The sequence below is a fragment of the Thermobia domestica genome, chromosome 6, assembly GCF_964235325.1.
Source record: "Thermobia domestica chromosome 6, izTheDome1.hap1.1, whole genome shotgun sequence".
In the NCBI taxonomy this organism is placed as follows: domain Eukaryota; kingdom Metazoa; phylum Arthropoda; class Insecta; order Zygentoma; family Lepismatidae; genus Thermobia; species Thermobia domestica.
The window spans coordinates 121977290-122004380 of record NC_137459.1 but is presented as its reverse complement, the minus strand read 5'-3'; the positions used below and the strand labels follow the sequence as shown (position 1 = coordinate 122004380).

The window sequence follows — 27091 nt, the reverse complement described above, 5'->3', positions numbered from 1 at the left end:
GATAATTTTAAGTTATTGCCTATACAAGCTTATGCATGTATTTACCTTGTTGTTATCCCTCGCAGGAAGGTCACTGAAGACGCAGCCGCTTTGTTTGGCGTTTGTAGTTTTCAGCTGGTGATTCCCTGATTAGTGTCCAGCAGTATTCGGCTAACATTGATGCATTCCACTTTCCCTGTTATCTCATTTTCATGCCCGAAATTTGCTGGTGGAAGCGTTTCCCGTGCTCATCGCTTGCAGCACCACAGTTGTCAGGGAAGAAGTCTAAGTGCGAATCCAAGAAACGTAATTTCAAGGACATGTTCCACCCAGTGCAGAAGATTTGCCACAAGATCCTTATAGTTTTCTGCCCTCTTATTTCCTAAAATGTTTGTTGATACTTGAACAAAGGCATCCCAAGCTAACTTTTCATTGCCTGTCAGGATGGTGTTGAAATTCTCATCTTTGTACAGTTTGCGTATCTGGGCAACCGCAAAAATCCCCTCTTTTATTTTCTCCTTGCTAAGACGGAAATTTCTCGCTCAAATATAGAAATGCTTCCCCAGTTTTGTCCATGGCCTTAACGAAGTTTTTCATTAGGCTCAATTTTACATGAAAAACAGGGAGAATTATGTTATTGGATTCGATAAGTACTTCGTACATAACATTATAAGGTCCTGGTTCAAGTGATTGACGCTTAGTTCTATCTTTCTTTTTATAATGAAGTGTTTTGGCGCGGCTATCCTAGAGGCACAGTTAACAACAGAATTTTGTGTAGCTCTGTTGTGACCCAAGTAATATGCCTATGAATTTCAGGTCAATGGAAATCTGCCATTTAAACTTGTCATAGTTCAATCGCAATAACAATTGTTTCATGTTATCATATGTTTCTTTCATGTAAGTTGCATACCCAACCGGAATCGATGGTAACACGTTATCTATGTGCAGTAGGACACGCTTGAGACTTATTTTGGAGGAGTCGATGAACAACCTCCACTCATCACTTTTATAGTCAATGCCAATAGCTGCCATTAGTCTCTCTACATCACTACAAAATATCAAGTTCTTTTCACTTTTGAAAGGAATGACATATGGCGGTTACGGAACGCAGTCACATTTACCGTCTTATCAAGGCAGTTCCACTGTTGTAGTCTTGACGCCAACAGTTAAGCTTTATCTTTCGGATATGTCAAGGAAGACGTTTTCTTCTTGGAAATACCATGTGCTAATGGAGTTGTTACACAAAAGTAACAATCGTTCACATGGTTTGATGGTTCTCGCCAGATCATGGGTATAGCAAAGCCCATGGAAGATCTTTTACGATTCAACCACGAATGAAGACTCGAAACACAAGATATGCAACATACATGAGGAGCTCATGATTTGTCCTGTTCCCCGATTTCACGGCCAAAGTACAGTTTGTACGCCTTCCTATTATATGGCGTTTATTGGCCTCCTTTGCGATTTCAATATAGCCTGTCCGCAAATGTTACAAAAATTGTCAGCACTATTTACACATTTGCTAGGCATATTGAATCACAACAATTAAATGACTATACGCACTAACTACACTTCACTAACACGTTCTCCAGCATCCGAACACAACACAGCTTGTAACAGACTGTAACTACACTTAAATGAAACATGGGCTACTCCTCCCTTCCTCTTCCCCTCCCCCTTGTTGCTATGAGCCCGGGCTAAAAATAGTGACAAAATACACACAGCTATTGTCCTACAGGAAACTCAATCATTCTGTCTACCATCAGAGGCCTATGTGGGAAGGGATTGACAATAAATGCTAATACAATATAATAATTATAATTAATTTCACCTCCCCCCTTTAACTTGGAAACGAGAGCTAATTCGAGTTTTTCATTGTCGTTTTCGTTATCAGCGTGGTTGATATAGTTGAAAAACATTTATTTCATTTCAGTTACATTTTCACTGTTGGCTATTGATTTGAAATTGGAGATAAACTAGTGCATTTTCTTTGAAAGCAATCATAAAAGAAATGCCTTCTCTTTCCGTAAATTACAAAATTCAAGGTATAATGAGCATGTGATAGATTTTTGTACAACACATACTAGAATATTTTAAATCGATATTAGAAGTGGTTAAGGATTAGAAAAATACAAAAAATGTATGGAAACTTCTCATGGCTCATTCTGTTGTGCATTAGCGAGTAATTAAACTCTCTTAAAACATAAGTTGGTCTTTTGAATATACGTCGCTCTTGAATATAAAACTTTAAATGTAAGGACACAAAAGTAGTTCTTGTATGATGTACACATTCTTTTACTGAAGTCCGCTTTTAAACTAAACAATAAATATTTACAATGAACCTTTTTAAGAAAGAGTACACTAATTAGAAATATTGTTCTTTTAAGACCTTGCTTAAAAATTCTAGGTATGTTAAATGTATATCATCTTCTATCTCCTTATATCTGTTTGAGCATTGTCAAATAGATATATATGATTTTTGTTGAAAACTATGCAGTGCATTGAATAGATATTCTGCTTTTCATATACATATATACTGTACATATAATATTAGACTTTATGTTGTAACTTTGAAGAATGTTGTGATAGAAATGAGTTCCCCTTTATTGCAGGTGAAATGCAGATCGCCGTTGCTAACGAGAAGAGTCAAGACATTCCAATCCAAGTTACAAATAACGGTGACGGTACCTTCACAGTTGATTACTGTGCTCCTCAACCAGGAAATCACACAATAACTGTTTACTATGGAGGAGTTGAAATCCCACAGAGTCCTATAAGGGTACCTATACAGCCTCATGTAGATGTATCGAAGATAAAAGTGGATGGTCTTGAACCAAGTAAGCATTTGTTTTTATTTTAAAGTAGAAATACTGAATATATGAATTTAGTTTCATTCGAAGAGTGCGTATTAGAACAATTGAAAATACAGCTAACTTAAGATATAACGCAAACTTTCATTCAAAGCACTTACTGGTACGGTAAAGACGGTGCAATTATGTTGAAGACATCTTAAACCTGAATTTCTGTTAGTTGGGTGCAGGTGTTGTCATAATGGACAGATCTTACTCAATCGTATCAAATTTGATCCAAGTTCTGTCCTTCTGGTGGACACAAACCTTTCGTATGTCTACCTTTTTTTCAGATTAATTGAAAATGGATAGTGTTTAGTAAAAGGACCCAACAAAGCTACTATTCGAAACAAGTAGTAAAAAGAACATATGATCTTACAGACTTACTTCAACCACTACAGTATTTTCAATTATACTAGGATATGGTTTGGAATATTAGAGCGTGGTTTTATATGGAGCAGGTCTAAAACAAGTATACTGTACGAACTCGTGCAATATGTCTTAAATAGGATATGGTAGTATTCATATAGAAAATCAGTTATTGTTAGATTTCCAAAATATATCAATTATTTCTTATTTGATGGAAGATAAGTAAGTACACTATAAACTATATTTAATCTCTAGATTAGATTAACGTGTTTTCTATAACATGTGTGATCGATATGGTATAATATTTCAAGCCTTTAATTGTTTACAAACCAATTTGTAATATATACCTTAGTTGCTTATAAGAAACTGCTGCTACGACAGGTATCCAGTGTGCAGCAATCCCATTACGCAACGTATATTGCTTTAGGTTAGGAATAAACACTTTCTTTGTTAAAGGAAATACTGATAGTTCCGAAGAAGTGGTGGAAAATAAAATTTGAGGATAGTGTCGAATCTATAATCTTCGGGGTTTCTAAGCTAATTGGTGACAGTTCTGATGACATTTACACCCAAGTTTAGTGGAATAGATTTGTAATTTTTTTAAGAAAATTACTGGGATACGGATAACCGCGGGAAAGGGTTCAAATTTTTCGCAAATAATAATTCCATAAATTTATTTTTCCCTTGCAAAGAATGGCTGGTTTTAAATAAGTTATATACATACGGATAGTTGTTAAAATAAAGGAAACGCCTGAAGGAAATGCAACTTATCTAATTAATACGGTGTTGGAGATGGGACCACTGTTAGCCTACAGAATAGATTGCCTGCAGATGTGTCGTGAAATAGTCATGAGTTGTTTTCAAAGGAATCTTGTACTATCGATATTTCTCATTCAGAGCAGCACTCAGCGTCGTAAGCGAGAGTGGAGGATATCTGCTTCGAATTCTGAGCTCCAGAACTAATCACTTCTGGTCAATAATATTGAGATCTGGCGGCCTGAAGAGGTCTTGTAATACATCTCGATGCTTATGATAACACCTGAACAGCTTTAGCAGTGCAAATTAGCACGTTGTCATTTTGGAAAATTGTCGTTGGCCGGAAATATCTGGACCATAGAACGCACGTGGTCATCTAAAATCTTCACCTAATCAGTGTCAATAATCAATCCTGCGAACTTAATCACATGATTCACGGAATACCAGGAAATTGCGGCTCACAGCATCACAGAGCCGCTCCATGTTTCACTGTATGAAAGAGGTAGTTCGAAGCATAAGCTCCTTTGGGCGCCTGCTGTACATAAACAAGGCCTGTTTTTGGAAATAAAGTGAAAGATGACTCATCAGATCATATTACGCGTTTCCACTCATCGGCAGTCCACTTTGCTCGTTTTCAGCACCATTACCGGTTTGAAAACTAGTATGTTCAGGTAATGCAGCTCGCGTTGGATTGTGATTATCACAGTAGGCTGTTCCAGATACAGATTGAGTTCCACAGCCACTTTTACCGGTTTTTGCTCTACGGTTCTTGGTGACAATCATGTTTAAATCCTGGCGATCCCTTTCACTGAGGCTTCTCTTCCATCCACCATTACTCTTTGCTGGTGTTGTTTTGCCTTGAGTTCTGTAGGCCAACATTACTTTGGACACGGTTTCTTGCGACACACTTAACATATCGTGACACACCTCGTACTATTTGGTCTCTTTGAAAGTCAAAGAGGTCTTTAATGTTTATCACCATTATGTGCCCGTTTCAGTATACACATCCGTTCTAGTCTACCTGACTACTATAGACTATCGCATATCACACCACTAATAACATCGAGATGCTGCACACGCATCGTTAATGTTGTTACATCACATATCTTGTTTTTATTTTTTTTCAAACTACAGGTGTTTCCATTATTTTGTTAAGCCAGTGGTTCCCAACTGGTGTATCGTGCAATCCCGTAGGTTGTGTCGCGAAATTTTAGAATTTAAAATCCATTGCGCATTTAATAATTAGTTAAAATCAATTTTGAGACAAACTACCTCAAATTTGAAACGCCTCCAGCGGCAGCAACAATACTTAGTACTACATAGTCACCACTAAGTTTATATCTCTATAAAACTATATATTATTAATAAAATATCATCAATGTCATCAGAAAAAAAAAAAAAAAGTTGGGAGCCACTGTTTTAAGCATTTGTACGTCTGTTAGGACAATACCTATTTGTATTCTACTCAATATATTAGTTGAGTAATATATTATTTTTATTATTATTATTTCAGAGTTTGTGTACTTTATATATTCATTAATAAAAAGTATATTTTGTTAGTGTAAATTGGACCGTTTTATCAGTTAAATATGATTTAAGTTGTGAGTTGTGAAAAATTTGTGAAAAGAATCTTGAAATAATTAAAATCGCTTTCCAATATCACAATAACATTTTTGTTTCACGTAGCTGCACCTATCAATAGTCTTCAGCAATTCCGAGTAATTACTCAGGGAGCTGGAAAAGCAGACTTTGCTGTAGCAATCACCAGTCCATCAGGAAATCGTGTTAAGGCTCACGTTATTCCAACACATGAAGGTTTCCTAGTAAATTTTACCCCAACTGAATTGGGAGAATATCTTTTAAGCATTTCATTTGGAGGAGAGCCTGTATCTCCGACTCCATATCGTTTCATGTGTATGCCTGGAAGTGACCCTTCGAAAGTACGAGCTTATGGACCAGGCTTAGAGAAGGGCGAAGTAGGAAGACCAGCCGAATTCATGATAGACACTCGTGGGGCTGGTCAAGGAGGCCTGGGTGTTACAGTTGAAGGACCTTGTGAAGCAGCTATCAATTGTCGTGATAATGGGGACGGAACTTGTTCAGTGGCGTATCTACCAACTGAAGCAGGGGACTACAGCATCAACATCACTTTCAATGATCAACACATCCCAGGATCTCCCTTTCAGGCAATTATTGTCCCAGAAGCTGATTTGAAGAAAATCAAAGTTTCTGGAAATGGAATTTTGCCTCATGGTAGGCCAGTGTGGACAGTTGAATGTTAATTGCATGCCTTTTTTGCTGTGTTTAATCCACTGTTATGAAAAAAATATGTTTTTGCTAACTTAAGCTAAGAACCCTGAGACTACGTTTTTTGATCCTGAAGTTAAAGAAGCTTAACATTCCTAATTGCAAAATTATTTTATTTGTATATAGCTATTGTAATCTAGAAGTGCGTGTTATTTGGGAGGGGCGAAAAACAATACAAGTAAATATGTTTGACATGAGTACCACGTGTATGTGTTCCTTTCCTTGCTTTCGTATCCTCAATTGCAAATTCAGTGCTTCCTCTGTTAAAATAATAATCATCTTACGAATGGAACTTTTGTCTTGAGAAGTCGAGTTGGTTCTAAGCTGTTTCCGATGCTGAAGTCAGAAGGTAATTCATTTCAACGGGGAAGTCAACGTGTAATAGTTCAAAGCCCTCTCACTTCCAATTGATTTAATAGTCTTAATATTTTTTTTAGTTAATTTTTTGTCGTTTTATATTTGTAAAATATAAATATTTTGATTACAAAAAAAAAGTTCATTTAAATTATATTATTCTAAAGAACTTGACAGTTTCTTTTCACTTTCGAGAAATCCTATGCATACACTCGTTGTAAGTTCTTTACTGTCAGTTTCATGTTATTTTACCTTATTTTTATTTTGAAAGATAAAATTTTGCATGTTAGTGTGCGTACCAGTGTGTGCTGTCCCGACTAATAACTAGCATATTTTACATTATTGATTTTGCATGCAGAATAAAATATTCTTGATCTTTTATTTAACTCAAGTGACATGTTTGAATTTTGAAGCTCAATACTGTTATTACAATTTATATTTCATCCATATTTCGTCCCTTAAATGGATCATGTTGAATTTATAATTCTATTAAGTTCAGATTATTACAGCTCCGAGCACAGAAACAGTGGAATACATATTTTAGCAATACGACCTAAGTTATCACAATATTACATAAGTTAGAGGTACTAAACATTGTACTTTTCATTTTATTTTTCTAAATACATTTATTGTTTAGAATTCATTGATATACATTTATACTTACTTTGGGGGTTAGTTATTCATAATAAATAAATAATAAAAAAAAATACACAGTTCTTTGTAATCTAGTATCAGTACATTTTCAACACTTTTATATCAAACTGATCGTTAATATGGCAACGAAAATAAGAATGTTATATGATATTCAATATAGAAAAGTACGAAAATTCGTATAATCGAGCTACTTATCTCTTCTGCCAAGCCAATACATAGTAGGAGAAAAACAGGAATTATGGAGATGTTTGTATTACTAAAGAGTAGTACATAATGTGTAAATTTTTATGCATTATGTATTTAAGTGTAAATAATGAATATCTATATGTATTTCGCTGTCAATATTGTTTTTCACAAGTACAATAAATCGGAAATTTGTAAAATAAAACCTTTACCTATATTTTCAAATGTACTTTCTTTTTTTTACAGGTGTGTACGTTGATTCACCAACCGATTTTGTTGTTGACACAAGAGCTATTTCCAAGAGAGGTGATGGTAAAGTAACATGCACTATAACAAATCCGTCTGGGACAAAAACGGAAAATTTAATTACACCTTTAGCAGATGGAACATACCGAATAAGCTATACACCATTTGAAGAAGGTAAGTCCAGTGTAAAAAATAATGAAAGTTCGTATTTGATTTAGTTGTATACGTGCACACAGGTTTGCTGCCCGGTAGCAGCAGAATTTTCAGAATGTGCCCAGCATCATGATGTAATTAAGAAGTTACCAGAATTAACAGGTAGCGGACTCCAGTTTAGAAGATCGAAAATAATGGCTCTGGAAGTCGATGCGCTGATCAAGTCTTACTCAGTTAAATATTTGCCATCTTACTTGCCCTATCTTTCCATTGGCTATGGTACCAGAGAACTTATGAATGCTATTCATTCTAGATTTGAAATTTCTTTTCCTTATTTAAAAAATAAAATCTGGCCAAAGCACGTCACTTTTAAACAGTTTCTGGCGAACTTACTTCAACAAGGCGAGGAACTTAAACTACATTGAGGGGGAGAGAGGAGAAACGGGGTAGTGTTCCCCCAAATTCCACAAACACTGACAGAATGTATATGGAAGCTGCACATTTATTTACAGATGAGATAAACTTGTTTCTTAATGTAATTGGATATAAATCGATATTGGAGTATATCTATGAGACCTTCTGCAAACAGTTTCATTAAAATGACATAAAGGCTTTGTAGAGAGAATCACAGTATTTCTAATTAAAATGTTCAATCCAGAAACGAGAGTTTCTTTTGTTAGAGGAAGGGTAATACTTTATGTTGGATATTTCTTTTCCCTTCTTTCAGGTTTTAACACCTCTTTTGAGTACCAAAGTTCGGAAAATTTGATCTTAGTTTGACATGGGGTTCAAGCTATTGTCTCTTCCCTTCCGTCAGGTGAATCGGAACGATTAGGATGATGCGTGTTGTGTTAAGGTCTTAAGGGCACTTATAGTAGCACTACTTGTGTTACAATATTTTTCTGAAAAACTAAAAGATATGTACATATACTGAAATTTCTATAGTAGTATTTTGCCGACACAATTGAAAAAATGTGTGTACTCCATTATGATTCTCTACAACAAATAGGCGTAATATAATATAGCCAAATGTTGACTCACAGGCCATTTCGTTCTACTCGAATCATATTTTCACGTTTCGTATAATCCTATGAAATGAAACAAGAAACAAAATGTAATAAAACAATAGTAATAAGAAGAGACCTTTACTTATTGAGTGTTGGCTTCTATTATTTTCGCAAAACTAAACATCTAATAGTATTGCATCTAGGAAGTGAAAATGAGGTTATTTGCCGAAAAATGATTGTCATGCAAATATTGTAAGTGAAATGTTCGAAAACTAAGCAATGAAAACAGTGCATTATGTCAGAAGGAAAATTAAACATTTTAATCAAATACGTGCTTAGTTATGTTATTTAGTCGTATTATTATCGAAATAACAATCAATTAAAGCTCTCTGGAGATAAATTCTGTGGGGCAGGATTTGTAAGACAGTGCAAAAATTTTCACAAGTATTTTATTCAATAGTCATTGCTTGGTGAGTTTATGGTTTCTTTCCCAATTTACAATTCCAATGTAAGGGAAAGTAACTTATAAGTAGAATTGATTAAAAAAATAAAAAAGAAAAAAACTTTTAAGAAAAATTACAATAGTCGCTATTTTATTTCTAAAATTGTTTTTCTTTTCAGACAAATGTTAAATATTGTATGCGAAAATAAACAGGAAACAAAATGATGCTTAGAATGTGCTGAGTTCACTTTCTAATTTAGATTTACACAATTAAATTTGAACCCACACCTCCTATATTTTGTGTAACCAATTTAATGAACAAATAGCAGTGTCACGTGTACAATACTGTAAGAATTTGCTTTGTATGACATCTCAGTATTGAAACCGTAGATTTTAGTACGTTTCTGTAGAAAACAGCTTCTTGATATTTATTACCATTTTTAGCGATCAATATTCAAACCGGAAGGGGCAGAAATCAATCGCTTACGGTTTGAATAGAAGGTTAAGAAAATATGGTTCCTATACTCAGAACGCTAAATCGATTGCAGAAAAAAAAACGCTTCTTGATATCTCTTTTAGTTTTTGCTCTATATAGATGAAGATTGAAACAGGAAATTTAAATTAATTTCTATCGCTTCCGAGTTTGGTAGAAAGCTGAGAATGGAGATGAAAGATATTGTTGGTACCATTAATCTATTGTAGGAAACCGCTTCTGGCTATCTATTACCGTTTTTTTTCTCTACGATGATAAATGTAAAAGACCAGAAATGATTGGTTTGGTTTCTGCCACTTCCGGTTCAGAGGTTATCTCCATAAGCGATCTCAATTCCTAACTTTTGAACCTCTATATCCTGGCCAAAATTGATAGTGATCCATGTAGTGTTTTTTATAGTATTGGTGTCTTGTGGACTGGAATATATGTAGCTTTAAATCCTATTCCTGAAACATACGCAACACTTGTTTGATTTTATGCCACGGCGTGCAGAGACTGCAAAACGTCGAGCCATGACGCTATATTGATTTAGCAAGATTAAAAATATTGCACTGGTCTGAAATTTTAGTAATTGCTGCAGTCATGTAACGAATCTGTGTCATGTAAATTTCATTCTACTCATACATATCTTTCTTGGTGTTGCAATTTTCACATATGTAACTAACTTAATGTATTAATACAATGTTGTAGAACTTTTCTTTCTTTCTTAGATTCTTCAAACTATTTTAATTATCAATTTTTGTTTTCTTACAGGTCGTCATACAATTGACATTTTGTATGATGGACTGCCCATCCCTGGATCACCTTTCGTAGTAAACGTTCGCAGAGGATGTGATCCGAAGAAATGTCGTGCATTTGGACCAGGTTTGGAAAGAGGCTTCGTGGAAAAATCGAATATATTTACTGTGGAAACGAAAGGTAAGAAGGAATGGTTATAAATTAACTGACTAAAGATCTGGAGTAAGATTTGCTATATATTTAAGTTCTCCCTTTTTCTGTTTGCTTTGACGTTGGGGAAAATTTTGAGTTATGATAAGTATCTCCTACATTAAATATATTTTTCAGTACCTTCTCAATATCTGTAATGAAATCTATGCATTTTTCTTTATTTGATGTATTTGAAAGTAGGATTTGAAGAACGAAGTAAGTTCAACTTACCTTCGTAGAAAACTGAAATAAAATTTTATGAGTTGTATTACTGCAGATATTGTTGAGTTAGGCTAATTTTACGAAGTTTATACGTGCTTTTGAAATACTCGATTATTTGATCCCTTTGATAAAATAAAATGAAAGGGATTGTTTGTGTGCTTAAAAGGGAAATTATTTCTATAATTAAGAGGCTTATTCATTGTATCATGAAAGCAAGTATATTAACCCAGCAACGATTATTCTGGGCTTAACACTTTCGATCTGAATCTCGAGGACGACTCGAGATGGCTTATTAATAGAAACGGATGATGCCAGAGTCTTGCTTGATAATAATGTAGCAATTTCACTCAATAATTTCAATAAATGTTGTATTCATCTTATATTTGTCATGTATTTTGCATATCTATCTTTCCTATACTATCCGATACACATCTTTTAGAAGTTATAATTTAGCAATTACGCTTCAGGACTTACGTATAGCAAATTCCAGCTTCCTGTCAGCTTTAGTGCTTATTTAAAAGAGTTAAGTTTAGTGGCATGCAATAATTCAAGTTTCTTATATCTAAGGTGCTGGTACCGGAGGTCTTGGATTGGCTATCGAAGGCCCATCTGAAGCTAAAATGACATGCAAGGACAATCGTGACGGTTCATGTTCTGTCGAGTACATTCCTACTGAAGCGGGAGAATACGATGTCAGCATAAAATTTGCCGATCAACATATACCAGGCTCTCCCTTTAAAGTAAGTATATTTCAGTGTAAATCATTCTATTTATGTTTCCTGATATTTACTAAGTGTTACTGTTTTTTTTTCTTTCTTTCTTTCTTCAATAATTCAAAATGTTGCATAGAGCAAAATACATTATCGTTACAATACCCTTTTTGTACATATATTCTGCGAAACGTACTTGAAAAACAAAATGCTTATAATTTGGGAGAAAGGTAAATATGTAATTTTCCAAGAAGAAAACTTTAAACTTACAATATAGGTAATATGTTCATATGCAATTTTGCATGTGAATGTTCATTAAAAAAAAAAAAAAAAAAAAAAAAAAAAAAAAAAAAAAAAAAAAAAAAAAACTTTTCATCAAAACTAAATATTTTGAAATGCAAGTTACATGAAGTATTTGTAGATTTTAAGTATATGTTTATTATCAGGCCACGTAATGAGAGCAAATCATTCGCAGTTGTACAAGTAGTGTATAGTTGTAAATTTAACAAGGTCAATGGAAGTTTCAATATTTAAAAATCCATTATGGATTTTTTTTGTTTGATTTTCTTTTAAATTACATCTTTATTCGTTTTTGATTTTTCTTTCTTTCTTTCGTTTGTTTGTTCGTTCTTGCTTTAAGCTCATATTGTTTATTAGTAACTGCGGATATGCAAGAGATATTTAGGGACAATTTTCCGAAAAATATTAAATCGGAAATAAAATACCGAAAATGTTCAGATAGACAAATCTTTCATTTCTTTTACACTTTCGACCACATAGTTAATTAGCAATAGGCACCACAGGATTCTTTGACAAAAATTACGTGATGTAAACAATTTCTATCAAGAATTCTTCTTTCTAAAATTCAATACAGTTAGATATTATTTCCCCTGCGCTTTACACATGCAAGTACACCGTACACCGGATTATAATAAAATATTTGACAATTGATTATTTAAGATTGAATAAGATTTTCGCTCAACTTTCACAGTCAATTTTAATTAGTGTTAAATTTTACTTTTATACTATTTATAAAAGGGAAGAAGTTCTTAAAAGTATACTGGGAAATTTTCTGCTGACGTGACCACCAAAGCGTCAGTACGACTAGAAACTGAACGAGATAAGAGTAACATTGTGTTTTGAAAAAAATAATCATCTTCCTGTTATTATTATTATTATTATTGACAAAGTATGAATGTTAAATACAGGAAAGAAACATTACGTGTTGCTTGAAAAGCCTTCCCTTTCAACTGTGTTCATTTGACCAATATTCTCGATAACATCAGAAATATTGGGTTTTACTTCTGCTTGTAATTCCATATTTGAAAGAAAATAATAGTAGTATTGATTGCATCTATTTATCAATGTTACATAATATGAACAAAGAGTACAATATACATAACAAGGAGTACAATTTACTTTTAGTTAACCTACCATAGTATAGTACCTCTATGGTTTACATAAACATGTTTATCATACTCAATAGGTACCTGTAGATAAAGCTGTAGATGCAAATCTGGTAAAGGCTTATGGTCCAGGATTAGATGCAAACAAATGTAGAGCAGGAATACCATTAAATTTCAAAGTGGACGCTTCAAAGTCTGGAAAAGCTCCTCTTGGTGTAAATATTCGAAGTGAGAGAGGTATGTCAATATACATTTTAATATGAGAACTGGTTAAAGCTAAAGTGTTTTTATAAATGGTGTTTCGTTTATTTCAAGAGATAAATCATTCTGTTAGAAGACTGTATTATTCACTAAAAATGTAATTTCTACTAACTATAAAGTTATGTGAAGGCGATACAATAATATCTTTAAAGAATTGGAAGTATGTACAAGTAGTAAAATGTTTCTCTGAAGCACTGACCACAACACTTTCACTTTATCCCAGTCATATAATCAATATATTTGATTTTACACGTTTGTGCTATTCTGAATATACTGTAAATTTCAATGAAAGATAATAGTGAAGCCATTAACATGTGACAAATTTTGTAATATTTAGAGATTGAGTATGGAATAAAATACTGAAGTTATTTTCAGTTACTTATGTTTAAGCAAAAGGTTTAAAGAGAATCAAGGATATACACTTCTTTCTAATGTTATCTTAATAACTATACAACTTCTAAAGAAAACATATGTACTTTTCTTTCAAGAAAGAAAGCTGAATGCCATATACTAAATACTAATGCATATAATTATAGGTCCTTTGCCTAAGAAGCCTGAAATACGAGACAACGGCGATGGAACTTACGATGTGACTTATCTTCCACCTCCGGAAGACTCTACAGTTAAAGCCAGTATCACATGGGATGGGAAAGAAATTCCTAATAGGTAAGGAAAAGTTTACCGTCTTGTAAATACTAATCCAATACATAAAGGAGAAAGTGATCTTGTTTGTGATTAAATTATGGGAAAACTGCTGAATCGTTGAGTTTATCATGTTATTTTAATTAAAATGGATATCTTAACGGGGAATGAAGGGGATTATAATTTATGAAAAAAATTGTGTATCTCACAAACTCATCAAGTTAGGAACATGACGCTCGGTATATAAAGTCTTCATTAAAAACGAAGAAGTGTGTTTGAAAATTATTATTTTCTATAATTTGTTTCTTCACATTGAAAGCGACATTGTCTGTAATTGCATCTCGGGGAAACTGTTGAACAGTCTGAAATGAGTTTTGGAACATAGTTAGTTCCTACCTCACGCTAAGTTTTTGTCATGTTACTTTGATTAAATGGCACAACCTGAGGAGGATAGAGACCTTCAATATTTATATCAAAAGTGCAGTATCTCACGAGCCCATCAAGTTAGGAAGATGAAACTCTGCGTATAAACTTCTCATTAAAAATGGCTCTCAATGTTTTTGAAAATTTTCGTTACACTTTCCAAATTCCAAAATTACGCTTTCATTGAAATCCGTATTTAAGGTGTGTGTATGTGTGTGGGAGAGGGGAGGGGAGGAGAGGAGAGGGGAGGAAGGAAGAGGTTTCAAATACTATCCATAAACCTACTATCCTGTGTGAAGAACGAGTATTCAGCTAATATGATAGAAATAAAGTTGTAATTTGTTTGTTGGAAGTAATATTGGACAGTTCCTTCACCAATAGATACATTTCCTCCGGATACTTAGGTTATTATCATGATTTCACTCCATTGAGCCAACTGATCATGGAAACCGTGGAACATGATTTCACTTACCATATACACATTTTGTAAAAGTGCATCTTTGATAAGCGCGGTTTTGGTAAAGCTAGTTTTGAGTAAAATGTGGTGATTAATCAGCACGAAATAGAATGAATCTACTGTTATGAGCCGATAAAGCAATTTAGCTAGGTCTCTACTTCAGGAAGAGTTTTTTAGATCTTAGAAACAAAAATAAATTTTGATTCGGGGAATATTTATACAGCTACATATTATATGAAAGAAAACACTTCTTTGTAGGTCCCATCTTCATGTCAAAAATCGGTTGGGATCGTCATTTATATGATTGTCGTTTGCTGCAGGTTATACATTTTTTAAATATCAATCTCCGAGGGAAAAGGGTTATCTCACTGTTACGTCTTTTGGACTGCTGAATTTAAAGTTGCGAGATTTGGTACATGAGGATTTTGGTCCACAGAATGCGAATGCTATTTGTTTGCTAGAATTCTACACGACTGACGTGGAGGGACCGCGGTTGTTCAGTGGTAGTGTTCACCTCCGGTGCGTGGAATCCTTGGTTCGATCCCAGTTCGCGTCAAGTGAACTTTGTGGTGGACAAACACCGTATGTGGGGGTTTTCTTGGGGTTCTGCCATTCTCTCCCACTTTCTTCATTCCACCATTTCATTCACTTCTTATCATCACTATCTCCTTTAGCCTAGCCGGCGTAAAAGATAGACTTCATTTCATTTCACAACTGACGTAGAGAGACGAGAAAACGTATTTTTTTCAACCGTTGATGTACAGGCACAAAAGTTGTTGTTGTTTTCATGCTTTTTAAACAAATGAAGTACAATTTCTAGTTTTCATGCTTTTTAAACAAATGAAGTACCATTTCTAGTTTTATGTCTCACAGTTATGCCTTTTACTTTCATTAGTCAACCATCTCCTTTAGTCTAAATGATTACGAAGGAATTTATGGAATGATAATGTGGAAGGAAGCGAGAGAACCACGAGAAAGCCCACAAATATGATGGTGTCCACTACGAAATCCCATGTCCTAGGATCGAACCAGGGATCCCTCGCACCAGACGTTAGGGATATACCATTGAGCCACCGTGTGTGTGTGTGTTTTTTTTTTTTTTTTTGTTTGTTTAGAATTATTACATTTATTAGAATTATTATTAATTATTGTACTGACTCATAGGTTTTGAAACAACAGCTTAATTCTGTTTGATTTCAGCCCATTCCAGATGAAAGTCCGTCCTACAGTTGAGCCTGGGAAAGTTAAAGTTCATGGTTCTGGTATATCAAATAAAGGAATTCCTGCCTCTATTCCTGCTGATTTTATAATCGACACCAATGAAGCTGGCTATGGTGATTTGGAGGTTCAAGTCTTGGTAAGTGCGTCAGTTTTGTGTATATAGTTTGCTTAAAATGGGTATATGTCAAGACAGTTTTATTCATTTTTATTATTTATGATCTTATCAATTAACTGATTCATTAGAAAAAAAAATTTCGGTCATCTGCAGAAAATTGCAACGAATTTATGTTACAGAACAGTAGATTTAATTCAATCAGATTGAAAAGTTGTATGAGGTTATATAATTCTTGAACCGATTGCAACCGTCTTGATAAACCATGAAGCAAATAGTAAACTTATATTTATAGATAGAGTAAAACTAGAAAATTGAGGACTTGTGCGCACAATAATGCATTTAAAGCGTCTTTATTGTCTCAGCTGCAAATATTAAGATTTTGTAACTTCTCTATATTTTGGAATTCGTACATTATGATCTCCCCCCCCCCACACACACAAAGTTATGGACATACACGAAATCACTTGCTGCAATGTGGGTAATTTGCTATATGTAACTTACATTAGTATTGAACACTTAAATGTTATGTTCTGTTTCAATGCATAAACCTACTACTTAGTCTGTAGACTATTTATCCATAGTATGAATTGTTAAGATAATTGTGAACGTCAATTTGACAGCAAATAATTACGTGTAAGAAAGTACTGACTAAAATACTAATGTTGTTAGTTTATTTCCAAGTTCAAAGTTTATTGCCATGAATATGCTAGGTAATTATTGTTGTTAAATTTTTGTCATATAATTAGTATAAATTTAATTTCAGGGTCCTGATGGCTATCCAAGGAAGGTCAAAATTGCAGACAATGGTGACGGCACCTTCAAAGCCTCTTATATTCCTGATGATTGTGGACGATATAAAGTCAGTGTTAAATATGGCGGTAAAGAAGTTCCTCATTCTCCATTCCACGTGCAAGCATATGCAACAGGCAGTGTAAGTGTTGTCTGCAAAGAGTCGTTTGATATTTAACTTAAGACAATTTGTATATTTCGAATAATAATAATTCCAGCCATTTATAACAGGTATAGGTTCATATATTTTTCTGCTATATATTTCAGTCCAAATTAAAATTAGGAAGACTTAACTCTTGAGTTTGTAGTAAACTTTCTGGTTAGTGAAATTATTTTATGTTTAAACTTGCCTTATTTTATTCTCAAGTGGAATACTGAAACGAAATAATTTGATTGTTCAATAGTGTATAATTTGTAAATTAGATCGTGAGATGGTGATAGAATTGGAACAATGATCTGTTAATTTGTCATATCCTTTGGTTGTTTTTTATAATCAGACATCAGAAAAGGAAATAGAAATTATATAAGTATTGAGCTGGAAATAAATTTATTGTAAACAAGTAAATAATTTAAATTGAAATGTTTCTTTTTAAAATTTTCTTCACTTCATGTTGAGTTTTGTTTAAAAAATTAGGCTTACGTTAATGTTTATATAAAATAATTTATTATACAGGGTGATCAAATTTTGCACACAAATTACAGAAGTCTGTTTTAGTAGAATTTAAATATCTCCATGAAATTTATACATGTCTTTAAGTATGTAATTAACTACAATATTTGAGTCAGTCAATACCTCTTGCAATGTTTACCACTAGTTTTGATGCAGGAGAAAACATGTTTTGCGTATTGTAGAATCTTTTTCCATGGTCTTATTTTATATCATTGTTGACTTCAATCTGTCTTGTGGTGATGTGATTGAGCTCATACCAAGCACGTAGCTTATCTCGACACACAACAATCTTTATATACTATGCAAGAAGAAGTAAAGTAGTCGATAGGTGCAGTGATCTTATGGTCTTCAAGTCTTCAGCCATCATGTGGTCATCAAAAATATCTCTCAGGAACGTCATAGTGACATGCGGGTGGAACGTAGCTCTGTTTTTCTGTAAAATATATTCACGTTTGTCAACTTTGAGCAAGGAAAATGCATAATTAAGTTCTAATCGAGCTTGCTAGTCATTGCTGTTTCGAAAGGAAAAGCAAAGTATATTCTTTGTCTTTAAATCTTACACCGAAGTTCCAATTTCTTTAAGTTCAAAGGTATTATATGCTTCACATGTGGATTATTTATTGACAAATATATATATTGATTTAACTGTTTATGTATACAACGAGATAGAAATACGCCTCGTCGTTTAAGTGTGTTCGAAAATAAATCTTAGCAGTGAACTAAATTTATCCCAGCGTAAATGGCGTATCGTAAGTTTCATGATAAATACTCAACCTTATACATGCTGTATTGACAAGTCTTTCACGTCACTAAAGGCGTAGATACGACGATGCCATCCAGTGGAAAGTTGCCGAAGTAAGAATTAATCGAACTCCTTTGTGACTAAATTGTTAGCGTACGCGTCTTCGTCGCGGGAGAGACCTGGGCTCGATTCCTGGTTGGAGCTCATATATACAGGGTGTTTCAAAACAACACCGACAACGTTTGGGAGGTGATTTCTGACACCAAGATAAGACAAAAAAAATATAGACCAACCTGGATGCACAAATGTTTCTTTTCAGAGTTATAGGCTGCCGAAAACACGTAAAAAGGAATTTTCAAGGTCCATATATCCAAAACTATGGGACCTACCGTAGTCGGGTCAAGACTTCACTTAGGAACTAGTATGTACCCTATCCAAAAATCCATGTATCAGAGTCCTAAGGTATTCATGCAACAATTTCTATAGAGCGAGTTTGGTATGAGCATATCATTTGAAGTACTTACCAACTACCTCTATAAAAATTGTTGCGGAAGTACCGCAGGATTCTGAAACATGAATATTTGGATAGGGCACATATTAGCTCCTAAGTGAATTCCTGGCCCGACTACGGCGAGTCCCATAGTTTAGGAACTATAGACCTTTAAAGTTCATTTTTTCATGTTTTCGGCAGCCCTTAACTCCGAAAGGAAGCACTTGTGCACCCAGGTTGGTCTATACTTTTGTCTTATCTTGATGTCAGGAATCACCTCCCAAACGTTGTCGGTGTTGTTTTGAAACACCCTATATATATATATATATATATATATATATATATATATATATATATATACGGCTAAATATATATAATGGACATCAGGTGTACGAGCCAAAATGATTAGCTGTGATAATATTGTGCTTGGATCTCTTTTTGTGAAGAAATGTTTAAAGAAATTTAGCACGGAACATCATTTAACGCCATTTTTGTTATTCATGAGTAATATTCCCCCCGTTTTATTTTTAGGCGGATAAGTGCAAGATCACAGAAGGTATCCAACATACTCTTACGATAGGGGAGGAATATTGTATTACTGTAAACGCGAAAAATGCTGGTTATGGCGCTGTTACATGCAGAATAAGATCTACTTCTGGAAGGTGAGTATATAAATTAGAAAAAGTTTTCTATACATTTCTAGACACTAGAATTTTGTGTTTTTCTTAGTAGTGGCAAAGGTCATCACAGATAGAAACCACATATTCTGTCATGAGTGAATTTGGAAGCATGTATTTTCCAACTTATATTCCAACAATGTGTTCTTTTACAGGTTCTAAATTAAAAATCAATGATAAGTAACTAACTTAAATTGACTTCTTTCTATGTAGACGTTTATTATAGTGATTTATAAGAAGCCTACAAGTCTAGAATTTGCTCTGAAGATCAGTAGTAGACATTTTCAGACACGAAACTTCTATTTGAATGATATATTCCTTATTAAATGTAGAAGTAACTTTTCTTTTTTATGGATACAATTAACCTCTGATATTTTGATATTAAAGTTATATTATGATATTAAGATTTGTGTTTGATGTTTAATATCAAACTAGCTGAACCTGTGCTGTCTACTCAGCGCATCGTTCTGTTATGACCATGAATCCTCTTCCCACTGTGCATGTCTCCTTACTTACACAAGTAAAGGATAGGAGACTCACAAAGGAAGTGAATAGATGCTATGTATAGATATTGAAATGTAAAAGAAATGAAATGAAATCTTTGAGTTTACGCCCACGATTATGGCGGTAAGGCTAAAGGAGACGGTGATGATGAGAAATGGATGAAATGGTGGAATGAAGAAAGTGGAAGGAAACGAGAGAACCCCGAGAAAACTCACGAGCACGGTGTTTGACCACCACAAAGTCCACACGGCGTGAGCGGGGATCGAACCAGGGAACCCAAGCACCAGAGGTGAACGCTCTACCACTGAGCCGCCACGCCCCCAGATGTTGGAGTGCGTTTGTAGCAAATTCGTAGAAGTAACACGATATCAAGTGGAAATATATTTTTTTAATAAATCCATTACTTACAGTCTACAACTTTATTCTCCGCACCGGCTTTTACCCTGCGGATTGGAAAGTATCCAAAATCTGCATGTTTCTTAAGCCTAATAAACAAGTACATTCTGTGACTTCTTACCGCCCAATACAACTGACAACAGTGTTCAGTAAGCTGTTTGAAAAAAATTCTTGTCCAACGGCTTCATTTACATATCCAAGAGCATAACTTATTGCCCATACACCAAGCAGGTTTTCGACCAACCTTTTCCATTAACGATCAGCTACTTCGGCTCTCTGCAATAACAACAAATCAAAGAACAAGGTCTTTCCATCCTGCTCGTTTTAATGGATCTTGAAAAGGCTTTCGATAAAGTATGGCATTATGGTCTTATTCAAAAGTTACAGAAGCTAAACCTCGTGATCTGCTACTTACGTATCATATATTCGTTTTTAGTAAATCGAATTGGATATGTTTACAAAGGATCTGCTATCTCACATCCTATTTTTTCGTATTGTGGCGTTCCACAGGGCTCTGCCCTCAGCCCGCTCTTATATATACTATATGCGTCTGATATACCAAAACCTACGGAAAACGTGTTCTTATTTCAATATGCCGATGACACGGCCTTTCTAGCTCTGGGCAAGACAATGCATCAGATCAGCACGGCATTACAATCCACTCTCAATGGATTTATGCAATGGTGCAAAACTTGGAAACTTACTGTCAATAGTGACAAAACGCAAGCACTGGTCTTTTTACCCCCAAAACGCCGCTCCAAGGTTCATTGCAATCCACAAAACCTTAAAGTCACACTTAACGATCATTCTCTTCAACCAACTACTACGGCCACATATCTCGGGGTGGTATTCGACTCCAAACTCAACTGGAGGGCTCATCTTGAGAAAATATCTCAAAGGGCTAATATCCGGCTCAATCTTCTCCGCCGTCTAACTGGCACTACTTGGGGACTAAACGGTGCCTTGCTCCTAAATACATATAAAATGTTCCTTCGACCTATCTTAACTTTCGGACACATCGCTTGGTGGAACGCTCCCACGAATTTCTATGACCGTTTGTCAACACTCGAGCGTCATGCCATTCGACTTGCACATCGTATCAGGCTGCCATATCACAGGCACATATGAGCACATTGACTTTCCTCAACTGACTCAACATCTCGCCGATACCCGCTTGAAATATATACTCTCTCGTCTACCAGTCTCACACCCATTTCTTCTCGATACCCTACAAGCAGATGCTAAAACTGACGCCCCGTATAAGTATTTGCACACGCCATTAAATATACTTATTACGATGTATCTTAATACTGAGCATCCTACCGCCGACGAGCGCGATATCTTCCATATTTATCATATAGGTGATCATCTCCCTCATTTGTTTCCATCTATGCACCATGTATAATTTCAACACTAACACTGGGCTTTCCCCATGTCACCATCAGTCTCGAGCCGCCCCGAGACAGAAGAACTAATCTGCATTTGTCTTCTTAACAATGTGGTTGTTATTGTGGTGTGCACGCACTGCATCTCATTTTTCACAGTCACCATATTTATTTCATAAAGCACCTCAATGCCTATATACTATTTCTTAAACACTAAAATAAAAAAAAAAAGTTTCCTAGTTGCACCATTCTTTGTTTTTGATAATTCCATTAAACTTTGTTTTTGATAATTGCACATAGACCATCATCAAATCCTTTAAACAACAGTGTACTAAAATTTGTGCCAGTGAGAGGGCGTAACCCTCTAATGGCTAGGGTTAGAAATATTATTTGAAATGAAATTATGAATAAATAATTTTCTAAATCCCTAACCCTTTACAGGGGGGCGCGGTGGCTCAGTGGTAGAGCGTTCACCTTTGGTGCTTGGGGTCCCGGGTTCGATCCCAGCCCCCGCCAAGTGAACTTTGTGGTGGACAAACACCGTGCTCGTGGGTTTTCTCGGAGTTCTCCCGTTTCCTCCCACTTTCTTCATTCCACCATTTTCATTCATCTCTCATTATCACCGTCTCCTTTAGCCTCACCGGCATAACCGTGGGACGTAAAACTTAAAGATTTCATTTCCCCAACCCTTTACAAAACAAAACAAAACAAAAAGACGCTTTTATAGCTTTTGTAGTATTTTAATAGATAGACAAGCTGAACCTGCGCTCTCTACACAGAGCCTCATTCACATATGAGCATGAATCTCCTTGTTATTCCTGATAACATTTGTACATGTCCCTTTACAGACAAAAGTTAAAGACGTCGTGATAAAAATTGGCCAATTATACTATAAAGGGGAGATTTTTTCGACTACTTTTTCAATATCTCGCACCGTTTGCAAGATTTGAGCCTACTTCCGTTTGAAGTTTCTAATTCTTGTATAATCAGTGTTTTCTTTTTTTCTTTTCTTTCTTTTTTTTTGCATGCAGTATGTAATAAGCAAATACATTATATATACAATTATATATGGTGTCCATTGGGTAAAACACTCCAAAAATAAAGATTCATCTTAGACTGGGCAAATGGTTATCCTTCCTTTTTCATTATCATTTGGCCATGAAACAAACGCCTGTGACATATACAACCCCTATATACAACTATGCAGTGTTGGAATGTATAATGCGTAGGATATGGTGCTTTAGATTTTTTTTTTTTTTAATTTCAACACTTCTAGTGTACCGTAAAAATGTAATAAAGAAATAATGTCCATGTTTGTTTTTTTTTAAATATTCAATTAAACTGGACAATCTATGCAAAATTTGCAATCGATCAGTGAAAGCGTCATCTTTCTAGAGCCTGTAATTTCCGAGATCTCATTGTCGAAAGAATTGACCACAAACATATAGTTTAAAAGAACTCCAAAGATTGCAGCACAATTTATTTCCATTAAGTTTAGAGAAGGCTTATTAAAATACAAAGTCTTTGAAAAATAATTTTAAAATATGAACTTTGTAAAAAATGTATTTTAATAAATAATTTATTTAAAGTAGACATACTTTAAAATGTTTGTCTTTTTTAAAACGTGAAGTCACAAATAACCGTAAATCAAAGGTTTGAAATCCAAAGTTAGAGGTTGAAGTTCAGGCGCTTTCATCCCACTTCTCAATCAGCCATTGATATTCTGTTGCAAGAGGGCGCATTTATATACAAAAAACGTCACAGGGTAGAACCATCTCGTACCAATCACCCTCTCCCAATTCGGTGTGAGCGGTGCCAAGTTTATAATCAACATATAATTGCAAAATGTCCGAATGTTGCGAAATGCGGGTATTGTACTGGCACTCACGAAACTAAAGATTGTCCAAATACAGGAAAGGGCCCGCACTGTTCTACTTGTTCCAGTGACACTCATCCGACCTATAGCTATAAATGTAAAGCTAAACCAGCAGCAAACCCAGAACATCCTGAGATGACTGTCCCACTACGGACTACAGACTCAACAGTACCAGTGTCACAATCTATTACAACTCCATTAATTGTTGAAAACTTTCTCCGTTACATTACGCTTATCCTTCAAAATATATTTCCTTTCCAACGCCAACTTATTCTGGATCACGTTATTGCAGCAGCCTCAGCTATCTTTCAAGTTAATCTGTATGCTACATATTCTGGGCCCTATGTTCATTTCCGCATTGTACCGAGAGACACCGCAGTCTAAGTTCATAATGTTTTATGCGATTATGGCTCTTGCACTTCTTTTCATGAACATTCGCTCCCTACCGTCACATCGCATACTGTTTGAGCAATTACTACTTGAGGAGAATATATACATCTTTCTTCTAAATGAAACAGCGCTCAAACCAACTACATATATTCGTTTTCCTCGATATAACTTTCTTCGATGTGATTACCCAGACCACAATGCAAGAGCTCAAGGCGGCGCTGCAATCGGAATACGTAATAAAATCACTCATAGAAACCACTCTATTGCACTGCATTATCAATTACCAGAGCACCTAGTGACAACAGTTTACATTCCAAACCTTGCACTAACAGTGGCTACAATCTACGTTCGTCCCGGTAACGTCATTCCTCTTGAATTTTTCACTTACTTGTTCCATCAATTTCGACATCTCATAATATTAGCCGATATTAATATTCATAGTCGCTCTGTACAAGATAAAGAACAATTTCACGATCATATATCACTTAATTTGCATGGACATGTTTATCAGCTACCTAAACATACGCGACCAAGCAGTCAGACGACACCTGATGTTATTAGTACTGTTTCCATTGTCGATAAATGCACCATACAGATTCTGGATTGTATTGGCAGCGACCACCTTCCAATAAAAGTGATCGTTAACCATAAAAGACAACAATCTGAACCAGTTTTAAGAACTATCAAGCTGTATGACAAAGCGAACTGGGATCAATATCGCTCTGATATAGATGTCGCTCTTGTTCATTTAGCACCACCTACTACTGAATCCGTGCTTGAAAGTACTGTGCATAGCATTGTAGAGGCTATAAGAAATAGCGCTGACAAACATATACCTCAGTATCGAGGTAAAACATATCAGCCAATATTACCTCCTCAATGTTTGGCTCTTGTACGCAAATCTCGCTATTACTTTCGAGAATACGAAAAAACGCGGAACCCAGAGTACCTAACGCAAGCACGTAGGTGGCAAAGGACGGTGCATAATTATATTGTTGCTCACAAGCGGATTAGCTGGAGCAAAACCTGTAATCAACTGAACACCGAGTCACATCCAACGAAATATTGGAAAAAAATTTCACCTTCTAACGGGGCAAAAAGTAAATTCATCTTATCCTCTTATACAGAATGATCAACCTTTACATACGGACAATGAGAAAGCAGATGCTTTCGCCGGCCATCTCCAATCTGTCTTTACACCTCCTACCTGCATTCACCGCAGCAGTCCCAAGGTTTCCGAAGAAACAATAAACCAGCTATTACAGCCTTCCATCCATCACAGGTTAGACAACAATAATCCTTTAACTCAGGAAATTACTTCTGGAGATATTCTATCCGTCATTAAACGGAAACGTAGCACTGCCCCTGGATTTGACCAAATATCGTACAGACTTCTGAAAGAATGTTCGGCCAACTTTTTCATTTTTCTGGCTGCAATATATACATTTATACTTCGAACAGGTTACTATCCTTCCGATTGGAAGGTATCCAAAGCCTGTATGTTTTTGAAACCGAACAAACCAGCACTTTCTGTGCAATCTTATCGTCCAATTCAACTAACGTCCACACTTGGAAAAGTCTTTGAAAAAATACTGGTCTTACGTTTGCACCCCTATATCACTGATCATCAACTTTTACCACTTCATCAGGCTGGATTTAGACCCTATTACAGTATAAATGATCAATTACTTCGCCTAACCACCATCATAATAAACCACTACAATAAATCTCTTTCGTCTTGTCTCATACTGATGGACCTTGAAAAGGCATTCGATCGGATTTGGCACTACGGATTATTTTATAAACTGCTTAAATTGAGTCTTCCTCTCTCATATCTCAGAGTTATTTATTCGTTCATACTTAACCGTATTGCCTATGTCAGCGTCAATAACTCTCTATCACACCCAATATTTCCACACGCGGGGGTACCGCAAGGTTCTAGCTTATCGCCTCTTTTGTACATCTTGTGTGCTTCAGATTTGCCATCTCCAGCACCGAATACTTATCTGTTCCAATATGCTGACGATACAGCCTTTCTAACACTAGGTAAAACAATACAACATATTAACATACATTTGCAGACTACGATTACAGCTTTTCTGCAATGGTGTCGTAAATGGCGACTATCAGTAAATGAAGACAAAACTCAGACACTAGTTATTCTACCAACAAAGTGTCGTAGTAAAGTTAGGCGTAATCCAAATTTGTTGCAGATACGAGTAGGCGATCACCTTCTTCACTCCTCTAAAACTGTTACATACTTAGGTATCATCTTCGATGATAAGTTGCGATGGACACCTCAGTTACAAAAAATTGTTACGAAGGCTAACAACAGATTACAGCTTCTTCGTCGCCTTGTTGGTCAGAACTGGGGACTGAACTCTAAATTACTACTTAACACCTACAAAGCATTCATGAGGAGTATCCTTACTTTTGGTCACGTAGCTTGGTGTTCAGCCCCCCCAAAAATTCTACAACAGACTTGAGATTCTAGAGCGACACGCCATTCGTTTAGCGTATCGGATCAAACTTCCTTATCACAATACTGACCTATATGATAAAATTGACTTTCCTCCGCTCGTTAATCATATTGCCAACTTGCGTGAGAAATTTATAGCCAAGAATCTCCAGAATCGTAAGGATATATTTCTTGATACAATATTTACAGACTTACAGCAAGAATCCGCATATAAATACTGTTATACACCACTCAGCGTCCTGGTTACAATATATCTCCGCACTATTCCAGCAGATCATCATCGCACAGCATTCTTTCGTCACCAACTTATCCAGCAACATATTCCTCATCTTTTCCCATCATAGCACTGTTTCTCCACCCCACTAATAAGGGCTATCCATATGTCTTTCATCAGTCCTGAGCCGCCCCAGGACAAAAGATTAATATGCATTTGTCTGTTCTAACATCCATCTACTGTGTTGTGACGTCCAGAGCACCTCACTCATCACTATTCATTTGTCCTATATATGTACTATAA

The 27091-nt window shown here is 35.3% G+C and overlaps 1 protein-coding gene across 2 annotated transcripts in view; it reads left to right on the top strand.

Moving 5' to 3' along the window:
- The window catches only part of cher (filamin A protein cher), a 627873-nt gene that overhangs the window by 343671 nt on the left and 257111 nt on the right, over positions 1-27091 (top strand). The window contains exons 15-24 of one of the 2 annotated variants that reach the window (XM_081762014.1): positions 2592-2816; positions 5640-6206; positions 7698-7871; positions 10546-10710; positions 11509-11681; positions 13138-13294; positions 13855-13984; positions 16041-16197; positions 16940-17107; positions 19399-19529. In XM_081762014.1, the coding sequence (XP_081618140.1) occupies positions 2592-2816; positions 5640-6206; positions 7698-7871; positions 10546-10710; positions 11509-11681; positions 13138-13294; positions 13855-13984; positions 16041-16197; positions 16940-17107; positions 19399-19529 (2047 nt within the window). The remainder of the gene's footprint in view (positions 1-2591; positions 2817-5639; positions 6207-7697; positions 7872-10545; positions 10711-11508; positions 11682-13137; positions 13295-13854; positions 13985-16040; positions 16198-16939; positions 17108-19398; positions 19530-27091) is intronic. The other variant, XM_081762015.1, reaches the window with a different exon arrangement.